General features: G+C 57.9%; 1 protein-coding gene across 2 annotated transcripts in view; it reads right to left on the bottom strand.

Annotated features, from left to right (window-relative positions):
• Nucleotides 1-7,593, bottom strand: part of MAP2K3 (mitogen-activated protein kinase kinase 3) — a 31,382-nt gene extending 23,789 nt beyond the window's left edge. For both annotated transcript variants that reach the window (XM_032263541.1, XM_032263542.1), the window contains exon 1: nt 7,316-7,593. In XM_032263541.1, coding sequence (XP_032119432.1) covers nt 7,316-7,364 — 49 coding nt within the window. In that variant the 5' untranslated portion in view covers nt 7,365-7,593. The remainder of the gene's footprint in view (nt 1-7,315) is intronic.
• Nucleotides 7,594-10,533: the final 2,940 nt, after the last annotated feature.

Below are 10,533 nucleotides of genomic sequence, written 5' to 3'. Positions count from 1 at the left end.
TTTCCAGGTTCATCCATGTCCCTACAAAGGACACGAACTCATCGTTTTTGATGGCTGCATAATATTCCATGGTGTATATGTGCCACATTTTCCCTGTCCAGTCTATCATCGATGGGCATTTGGGTTGGTTCCAGGTCTTTGCTATTGTAAACAGAGCTGCAATGAACATTCGTGTGCATGTGTCCTTATAGTAGAACGATTTGTAATCCTTTGGATATATACCCAGTAATGGGATTGCTGGGTCAAATGGAATTTCTATTTATAGGTCCTTGAGGAATCGCCACACTGTCTTCCACAATGGTTGAACTAATTTACACTCCCACCAACAGTGTAAAAGTGTTCCTATTTCTCCACATCCTCCCCAGCATCTGTTGTCTCTGGATTTTTTAATGATCACCATTCTAACTGGTGTGAGATGGTATCTCAATGTAGTTTTGATTTGCATTTCTCTGATGACCAGTGATGATGAGCATTTTTTCATACGTTTGTTGACCTCATGTATGTCTTCTTTTGTAAAGTATCTGTTCATGTCCTTTGCCCACTTTTGAATGGGCTTGTTTGTTTTTTCTTGTAAATCGTTTTAGTTCTTTGTAAATTCTGGATATCAGCCCTTTGTCAGATGGGTAGACTGCAAAAATTTTTTCCCATTCTGTTGGTTGCTGATTAACTCTAATGACTTTCTTTTGCCGTGCAGAAGCTATGGAGTTTGATTAGGTCCCATTTGTCTTGTTCTCACTATTTCTATATTTTTTTAAAGAGACAGGGTCTCACTCTGTCACCCACGCTGGAGTACAATGGCGCCATTACAGCTCATTACAGCCTCACCCTCCCAGGCACAAACAATCCTCCCACCTCTGCCTCCTGAGTAGCTGGGACTACAGACGTGTGCCACCACACCCAGCTAATATTTTGTTTTTTGTAGAGATGAGGTCTCCCTATGTTGCCCAGGCTGGTTGTGAACTCCCGCCCTCAAATGATCCTCCTGCTTCGGCCTCCCAAAGACTGGGATTTATTGCATTGAGCTCAGGAGTTCAATACTAGCCTGGGCAACATGATGAAATCCCACCTCTACAAAAACAAAAACAAAAATTTAGCCGGTGTGGTGCTGCATGCCTGTAGTCCCAGTTGCCTGGGAGGCTGAGGTGGGAGGATCGTCTGAGCCTGGACGGTCGAGGCTGCAGTAAGCCATGACTGTGCCATGGGGTGACAGAGCGAGACCCTGTCTCAAAATTAAAAAAAAAATTTTTTTAAAGGAAAGAAAATGCTGGTCTCTGCACAAAGTATTCCAAGGAGAAGCAAGAGACTGCCTTTTTGTCCCTTTGAGATTCCTACTAAACAAAACCTTACAAAGCATGGGGTTGATGACGAGATATACCAAAAAAGGGGTCTGCCCCAGCCATCGGGATGCAGTGTGCCATGCCAATGGCAGGAGGCTGCGGGGTTGACCAGAAGGCCAAGCCAGGTGGGAGCAGAATGGTGAGGGGATGGGAGCCATCTCTACCCTCAGTACCCAGAGTCTTCCTGGGCAGGTCTCCCATGTGTGCCTCAGTGGCCAACGGACACCACCAATGCAACCTTCCTGGGCATCAGTGCCCCCAGCCCCACACACCTCCTGATTAGGTCTGAATGCTCCACCGGCATCCAGTCTCGCAGCCCTGCCCCAGCGAGGCGGCCCCCTGGCCTGTCACTGCATCACTGTACACACTGGCACATGCAAACCTTAGGACGGGCCTCGGAAGGCCTTGGGGACATCAGCGCAGTGATACAGGCGAGGACAGTCAGAGGACTCAGTACGGCCACACAGGTTGGTGGGGCACAGCAGTGGCAGCCTCGGACACACACATCTATTCAAGCAGCCCCACGCTGAGCACGCCCCGTGTCGGCGAACTGGATCCTCGCAGCCACCCAGAGTGTAGATCCCAGGACTGTCCCCATCACACAGACGAGGAAACTGAGAGGCACAGCTCACGAGCGGAGGGACGGGCCTGCACTTGGCTGGCCAGCACCAGCCTCCCTCCGACCAAATGCCAGGCGGCACTGTGGCCCACACAGTGGACGCAGAACACGGGACGCTGAGGGAGCCAAACGCCGTGAATGCACTAAAGCTCAATCTTTAAAACTAACCAGGAGAAGCAAGGAATGCCGAGCCACAGTTAGGGCGGCTGTGGCCCCAGGACTCCAGGCCGCGGTCACGCTCAATCTCTTTAGCTGGGTATTGGGTACACGGAGCTCGCTACACTGTCATTTTCTAAAAGACGTATATTCTGCATATCCTTTCAGTGTCTGTGGATACAGTTACAACTTTTTTAAAGGAGGGGGATGGAAGTCTCGCCTGCCAGGATGGCATCGGCCAGGAGGTGTCAGCAGAGCGAGGCACCATCCCAGCTGTGGGCCGAATGGCAGGAGGTGATATGGGCTAGCCTGGACAGGGGCCCAGCTGGGAGAGGGGCAGCTGGATGCTGCCTCCCCAGAGAAAGCAGGGAGGGTAGTCCTGGAATGCAGGGCAGGGAGGTGACAGGGACATGTGCCCAGGACTGGGGTCAGGGGAAGAAAGCCTGGGGCCCTCTCTGGAGCCGCTGCAGCCAGGCTTGGTATCTGGAAGCTGCAAAGGGCCCAGCAAGGGGCTGCTGCCTCCCCCGGCCCTCTCTGGCCTTCAGGCCCTTGACATGAGGCTGTTTGAGGTTTCCAGGGCCACTGCTTCAGGGAGGCACCTGCAGAAGTCACTGGGCACACAGGCCTGATGGGGGTGGGCAGTGCCAGGAGGAATGGCCAAGGGCAGGCGTGGATGGCATGTGGGCATCAGTCATGGGGCACTGCCACAACACGGCGTCCTCCATGCTGCTGCCCAGCAGCCCTCCTCTGGGACCCCTCCTGAGACACTGGCACCATGACCCTGTGCCCAGTTCCTCCCCTCAGCTTGGCCCACCACCCACCAACACCCCTGACTCAGGCCCTGCTTCTGCTTCCCAGGCTGGCCCAGGGGACTGCGTCCTGATTCCCGGTCCCACCCTGCCTCCCCTCTGTCATCCTGTTAATGCCACATGCCAAGGCCGGGGATGCACAGGCCTGCAGGAGCAGCCTCCAGCTCTCTGCTCCCCACGTGCCCTCCCCAGGAAGGCCCAGGAGGCCAGGGGCAGCCCCCAGTCCCAGCTTGGGGACCAGAAGTTGAAAAGGCCCTAAAGCCTGATAAATTCTGGGCTAGATGAAAGGACCCTACTGCCCAGAGGCCTCGCGCCGCAGTGCCTACAAGCCCACCGTCATGAAGCCTTGCTGCTGTTTATCCACCACCAATGAACTACAGCCACAAAAATAACAACAATAAAATGATAACGGGTGCCATTCACTTGACAAATGCTATCTGCAATCTCCACCACTACCCTGCATGGGAGGGGCGTTTACTCTCACTTTGCAGAAGAGACGACTGAGGATTAGAAAGCGCACAAGATATACCCAGGTGAGGAAACAGCAGAGTCAGGATTCGAACCCAGGGCCATCTGACCGAGCCCAGGTTCCCCTGACTTCCTGCCTGGCAGAGGCGTGCCTCAGCTGGGTTCTTTGTGGACAGAGGGCAGTCTTGCCATGACTCGTGCCTGAAACTCAGCAAGTGTGGAATGGAACTGGCTGCATCCAGACAGACAGGGTCCCCATTCCCAGTCTGCAGATGAGGAAATGGAGGCTTCTCCTCTGAGAGCTGGGCCATGCCCAGGGGACAGAAATCATTTACAGAGTGCAGCGCGTGGACCAGCTGCAACTTGTCTAATGTCACATCGCAAAAGGGACGGAGCTGGGGCATGAACTCAGGCAGTTAGGCTCTGGAGACTGAGGTCTCACAGCCTTTCCAGCCTCACCACCTTCCAGGAACTCAGGCCGGGTCCCACCCCAGCCTACCCTGTACCACCTCTGCTGCTCGCCCTCCCTGAGTCCCAGCTGCACAGCTGAACCTGAGGAGTCCCCTGGGCCAAAGGCAGTAAACAGCCACGGCCACCTGCTCCTGCTCCGTGAGCAAGAGGAAGCAGAGCCCCTTGCCTAATAGAGGAAGTTCCTGGGTGGGGCACAGAGGGCCTGCCCAGGGGGGTCCCAGCCCAGCCCGAGGTCCCGGAAGGGGCCACCTCCAGTGCCCCAGCTCAGGGCTAGGTGCCACCTGCAGGACACGTAACCCCCTCCCCACCCACCAGGCTGGCGGCATCGCCCCTTTAAGCTGTAGGCAGCCGGCTGGCATGCCCAGCGGGTGAGTCAGCACCCGGTGCCCGCTGACTCACGGCCGGAAGCCTCCGCGGGCCCCGGCCTTCTCACACAGGCCAACTGAGAACTTTGCTCCCTTTGGGCCCTGGGCCATGGGTTGGCTGACAGAGAGTTTCCTGTGCGTCACAAGAGGGGTGGGGGAAGTCCCCGAGGTGCCACCTCCAGTCTTTCCGACAGCCGGGGGTGGGGGAGGGTGGCCGCACCAGGCAGGGCTAGGACATGGCAGTGCTCCATGAAGCCTCAGTGTCCCCACGGGGCAGTCAGGAGTCCGCAGCCACAGTCCAAGCTGTGTGAAAATTAACCATGAAGTGCCCCCACAGGTGGCACTCTTAGGGCAGAAGGGGCAGAACCCATGCTGTGAACGACAACACGACATGTGTGGTACCCTGCAAGGACAAAGGTGGCTTGCACACATGCCCCTGCCCACTGGCCCAAAGATGGCCATGTGGGCAAGGAGGCCAGGGAAAAACCAGCAGAGCTCTGGGCCTGAGGGCTGCACACACACGGAAAACTCCCCAGGCCCATGGCATGGAGGACGGAGGATGGGGCCGCGTACCTGCTGCAAGGCAGGAAGCTCAAAGGTAAAGCTCCAGTAAGGTCAAGCGCCAGCCACTCCCTGCCATGTTCAAATTCCTTCGAGAAGGTGGAGAAGGCTCCGTGCTGGGAGGCCCAGTGCCCAGGATGGGGCGGGCATGGGGCGAGGACCTCCACCTATTGGGGCAGGCCGGCCATCCTCCCTCCAAGCTCAGTTCTGCATCTGTCAAATGGGTCGGATTGCAGTGAATATGCCTCAGGCCCAGCGTAAAGTGCCGTGTGCCGGAGAGGCAGCACCTCCGCTCCGTCTGTCCTGGAGGTCTGGCATGACCGTGAGGACAGGCCCACTGCACAGGTTGCGAGCAAGGCCAGGGGTGAGGGCATCCCACCAGCTCAGCTCAGGCATCTAGCATGGGAGCGGCACACAGGGGGTCACTGGGAAGACCTCTGTGGAGACACACAGTCCTGGGGGAACCCTACTCCACCTGTCACCGATGTGTGGCCTCAGGCAAGGCACTTAATGCTTCTGGGCCTCAGTTTCCTTATCTGTAAATGGGGCTGTGAGGAATGAATGAGGAAATGCATGGCACGTGGAAAAAAAGAAGGAGCTCCCAGGGATTTTGGTGAGGGGCATTGTGGCTCTGCCACCACATACTTCCCCAGACCCCGAAGAGGCTATAGGGTCCCTGGGCCTGAGGGAGGTCCCTGACCCTCCATTCAGCCCACCCAGCCTCATCTGGGACCTGGGTTCACATCTAGAAGTCCATCCTGGCCTTCCCACAGCGTTCCCACCACCTCTATGACCCCTCTCCCTGCACAACTCTGCAACTGGAACGTCTATTTTGCTGAGGCATTCCCTGCCTGGAGAGCTAAAAAAGCCTCCAAAACAAACAGGGCTTCCTACCCCTCCCCGAGCTCTCCAGAGTGGAGAAGTGTCTGATTTCCCGGTTCCCAAGCTCCACGATGTCTGTGCAGTGAAGTCCCTCCTCAGACGCCTCCCCCGGCGAGTGCCTCCTGAGTTACTCACAGTGGTTGGGCAATTGTCAGGGATCCGGCCTCCCACTTATGTAAGGCATAATTATTCTGCCCACCCGGCTCAGCAGCCAGCAGCAGGGGCCAGGAAGAGCCCATGCCCTCCCCAGACCCCCACAGGGCTTCTACTGGCTTGCGCCCTCCAGGGCAGCAGAGTGGTTGACCCCTGATGAGGGGGCGCAGGCTGCTACCTGCCTCCTGCTCACTCTGCAGCGGAGCCCCAGCAGCGGGGGCCTTTCCAGCAAGAAGAATGAAAGCAACAGCGAGACGTGGGCAGCCGGTGTCCCCTGGTGAGCACCGGCTCCTCGCCAGGCACTCTTCGAGTGAATGAGTGAACGCCTCAGAGCTAATTAGCATTCCCCACCGCATGCCCGCCCCCCCCTCGCCCGCGTCCACAGAAGCAGGTGTGATTACTTCCAATTTACAGAAAAGGAAACTGAGACCCAGAGACACCAGGGAGCTTGCCGGGGTTAGGCAGCCCATTCATTAAGGCTATGTCCGGTTTGGAAATCTCTCACAGCCCAGCCTGCTGAAACTCCGACGCACCAAAAACATCCTCTCCTCTTCCTGAAAAAAAAAAATTCCCCTTCTGCCCTCCAAGTCTCGTCCTTCCCCCCTCCGCATGACAAATCCTGCTGCCGCCACCTCACAAAAATTTCCAGGAAGGCCAGCTACTTGGAGAAGAGCAAATCCCTTGCACAGCCAGCACCCTGGCCTGGCGGCTGGCCCAGATCCCAGGCAGCCAGGACAGGAACCAGATGGGGTGAGTGCCCCAAGTGCGGGGAGAAGCTTGCAACTCAAGACAGAGAGGAGCCGGTAGACAGGGGGCTGCACCTTAGGGAGGGGTGAGAGGACAAGGGAGGTTCCTGGGGACACAGGACTGCAGGACGAGGTGGAGGTCAGCCAGGGAAGGGGCAACATAGGGCCTAAAGGAGAGGGAGAGTTGGGGGAGAGGAGATCAGGCGGTTCCGAGCTGGGGTGTAGCCAGAGCACCCGCATAGAGGCTACAGTGAGGTCGGCAACAATAAGAGCCCTCTGGGGCCCAGATGGAGACGCAAGAGAAATCCCAGCCTAGATACAGCCCTGGGTCCCGAAACTGGACGTGGGACTGGGTGCTGACCAAGGACCCAGGTAGGGGCCGGTGTGAATCTCACCCGGGTCCCGCTGAGGGAGAAGACTGGGAGAGTTCCTGTCTAGTCTGCAGCCATAAGGCGCAAATGAGGTCAGAGTGGGGCTCCTGACTTGGATGGGTGGGAACAAAGTCCTCGCCTAGTTCCAGCCTGGGTGATCTCGAGCCTGGGTGCAGTCCCAAGGCCTAACCTGGGGGTTCAGGTGAGGTCCCAGGCTGGGGCCGGTCCCGGGACCCCAAACAGGAAGGGGTTCCGGGACAGGGCGCCGCTGCCAGGTCGAGGACAGGATAGGGTGGGACCACAGATCGGTCGGAGTTTGCAGGCCGGCCCCACACTGGGCCCGGGGTCAGGCCGAGGCTCCGGCGGGGAGCGCCTACCTTTGGACTGGGGCATGCTAGCGGGCTGGCTCGAGGCGGGAGACTCCATGCTGCAAACGGGTCCGGGACGGCGGCGGGGACTAATCTAGAGGACAGCGGGCTCCACCGGGGCCGAGCACGCTCATGGCTGCGGGCAGACGGCCCAGGTCAGGCGGAGGAGCAGAGGCACGCGGCAGCGACTGCGGCAGGACGCGTCCGCAACTGGCGGCGCCGGAGCCAGACTGGGCAGCGCCCGGGGGACCCCTGCCGAACGGCGCTAACTTAGGCCCCACCCCTGCGTGCCGATTGGCCCTCCCGTTTCCAAGGCCTGTCCCCCGCCTATCAGACGCCGGCTGTCCCTGCCTATCAAACATATGCCCCACCCCCCGTGGGCCCAGGATCCTGGCCCCTCTAGCTCTCTGTCAAGTCCGCCAGCCGCCCGAAAAACCGAGGCCCGGCCAGACTCCGCCCTCCTCGTCTAAAGCCTCGCCCCTCGCGCTGCCCGTCAACACGCAGGCCCCCCCCACTCCTGGGACCCACTGAGCCCGCTACTCCCTGCAGGCGCCAGGCCCCGCCCAGCACCCCCAGGCCCCACCCAGCACCCCCAGATCCGCAGCCCCGGCGGGTGCGCTGCGAGGGTGCTTTCTCCTGGGTGCGTGGTCTGGAAAAACCCTGCGATCCCCAAAGGTGGCCCGGCAGGGCCTGGCGAGGCGGGCGGGGGTTAAAAGCACGCTGCTGTGTTGAGACCGAGTTTCAGATCCGAGTCGGCAACTTTGCAGCGGGACTGGCCTCGGGCAGGCTGTGACACTTGAGCCTCAGTCTACGCCTCTGTGAGCGGGAGGCGGTGACAGCCACCTCCCGGCGCTTCTCGCTAACACGCACGGAGGGCCCCGCGCCAACAAACGTCCACTTGCGGCCGGGAACCAGGCGCCCGGCCAGGGCGCGGAGTCGGTGGTGAGCTCAGCGATGCCCGGTGACGAGGCAGCACGAGGAGCTTTCGTGGCTGGTTACTGCTGCCCCTGTTCTACACAGGGGGAAACTGTGTCTCAGAAGGAGTGAGGTGGCATGCGGTGCATTTTATCCCGCGAGCCCCAGGCCCCATCCCGGCTCTCTCCTGGGCCTTGGTTCTCTCCTCTCCTGCTAGGACCTCAGTCTGCTCATCTGCATAATGGGTGGATGGGCCAGTCCTCCCTCTGCTCCCACACGGAACCTCGGGGAATTTCAGAAACCGCTGACCAATCTGGAGCTGTGATCAGGTGACTCTGGATGTAAAGCCATGGCTAGTGAGGGCAGAATGTGCCAGGCAAAGGTCAATGGGTCAGCCCCTGGCCTCCAGGCAGACATGAGTGTGTACCCTGTCAGGGACCTCACGTGAGGGAAGCAGATTCCACCACCTGCCAGAAACGCTTGAGGCCAGGGCTGACCTCTGCTTGCCCAGGTGTGAAGTGGGGGTGATGCAGGCCCTGTGCACACAGCGGCGGGGAGGGCCAGGTGAGATAAGAGTGAAGCCTTGGAGTCATCACCTTTCTCTTCCTGCGTCTCCTGTTTACCCTTCCCAGGCAGTGGGGTGGAAATCATGAGCCTGGGGCTCAGACAGGTATGGACTCCAACACCAGCTCCCCCACTTACTAGTTGGGTGACCTTGGAGAAGTCACTGAGAAGCTCTGTCCCTCAGTTTACCTATCCCACGGGGACAATAAGGTCTCTGAAAGCATTTCATGAGTTCAGGAGTGGAAACGCCTGGCCTAGGGCCTGGCACTCACTAGGTGCCCAGGACATGTGAGTTCCTAAACACTGTGGACTGCCTCCATCCTAGCCATATCATACCTGGTGACCTGTGCTTACCCATCCATAGAATGGGAATCCAGCAGCCGTTTCCTTTCTACCAGAACTGCAAGCCTGGTCCAGCAAGTTTTCTGGGTTCAGGCCCCGGCCAACGGCCTTGACTCCTGCTCCCCCACACTCCGCCTTGTGCACTCTGCTCCTTGGGATGTTCAAGAGTCTTAGTGTGCCCCTCAAATGTGCCAGGGATGGTTCTGCTGCAGGGGCTTCCCCCTTGCTGCTACTGCCCAGAACATTCCTCCACTCAAACTTCCTGGAGCTGGTTGCCTCTCATTCCTCAGACCGCCTCTTAAATGAATGCCCCTAAGAGGCCTTCGCATCACGGTCCTCAAACTGAGGCACAACACCGTGCTGCTGACGCCTTTGTTACTGACTGAGTTTTTAACAGAACTCTCCCTCCAGACCACCCATGCCTTATTCCCTGCTGCATTCCCAACGCACAGCCCAGAGCCAGGTACATCGTAGGTGCCTAACAAATATTTGAGGAATGAAAAAAGGAAGGAGGAAAACATCCACAGACCAGGGTGAAGCGACTCCAGTCCTGTGCCAACCTCCGTGGCAGCCAGATGACTCAGACAGGCCCTCACATACAAGGAGTTTGGGGATTAGTCAGGAGCCCAGGAATCACAAAACTCCATGTGAGTGCTATAAATAGATGCATGAGCCAAAGTCCCAGGAGGATGCCTGGGTGATGCAGACATCTCCATCTGGGTGGGGTCAGGGAAGGCTTCTCAGAGGAGGTGGTTTTGAGACTGGACCTTTAAGGAGGTCCAGGGCCAGTAGGAGCTTGCCAGGCAAAGAAGCAAGAAAGAGCATCCCTGGAAGACAGCAGCAGGGACAAGGGGTTGGAGGTGTAAAAAAGGTCACACATGAGGACCAGGTGAGGGCCAGACTGGGATGCACAGCTGCACCACTGCGGCTCAAGAAGTACCACTGAGGACCATCAGAGACAAAGGTCTCTTGCTGGCTTGCTGTAGTGACATCTCCTGATTTCTTTCTGACTGTAAGTGGCACAGTCAGGCTGGGGAACTCCATGACCACGCAGAAATCAGAAGGAATGTTTGACGTGGGTCACAAGAGGCTGCGTCTTACCCTGACTCCTAGGAGAAAAGTCCCAAATCCCCTCTCGGCAGATGCAGGGAAACTGAGGCTCTGGATGGGAAGGATTGTGGCCAAAGTCAGGATACAAGCATGATCTGAGGTAGGCAGGACCTGGGGTGACAGAAGGCTGTAGAGAGAGGCTGACCCAAACCCAGGATGTGGGCAGCTCATTCATTCAGTCAACAGATATTTGTTGAGCAATTACTATGTGACTGGCGCTGAGAGCACAACATTGAATAAGACAGACACAACTCCCTGGAGAGTATGACCTGGTGTGTGAGCCAGACAAGCAAAAT

The sequence above is a fragment of the Sapajus apella genome, unplaced genomic scaffold (genome assembly GCF_009761245.1).
Source record: "Sapajus apella isolate SASKATOON/1434 unplaced genomic scaffold, GSC_monkey_1.0 scaffold136, whole genome shotgun sequence".
Taxonomy (NCBI): Eukaryota; Metazoa; Chordata; class Mammalia; order Primates; family Cebidae; genus Sapajus; species Sapajus apella.
This window is presented reverse-complemented; position numbering and strand designations above follow the sequence as displayed.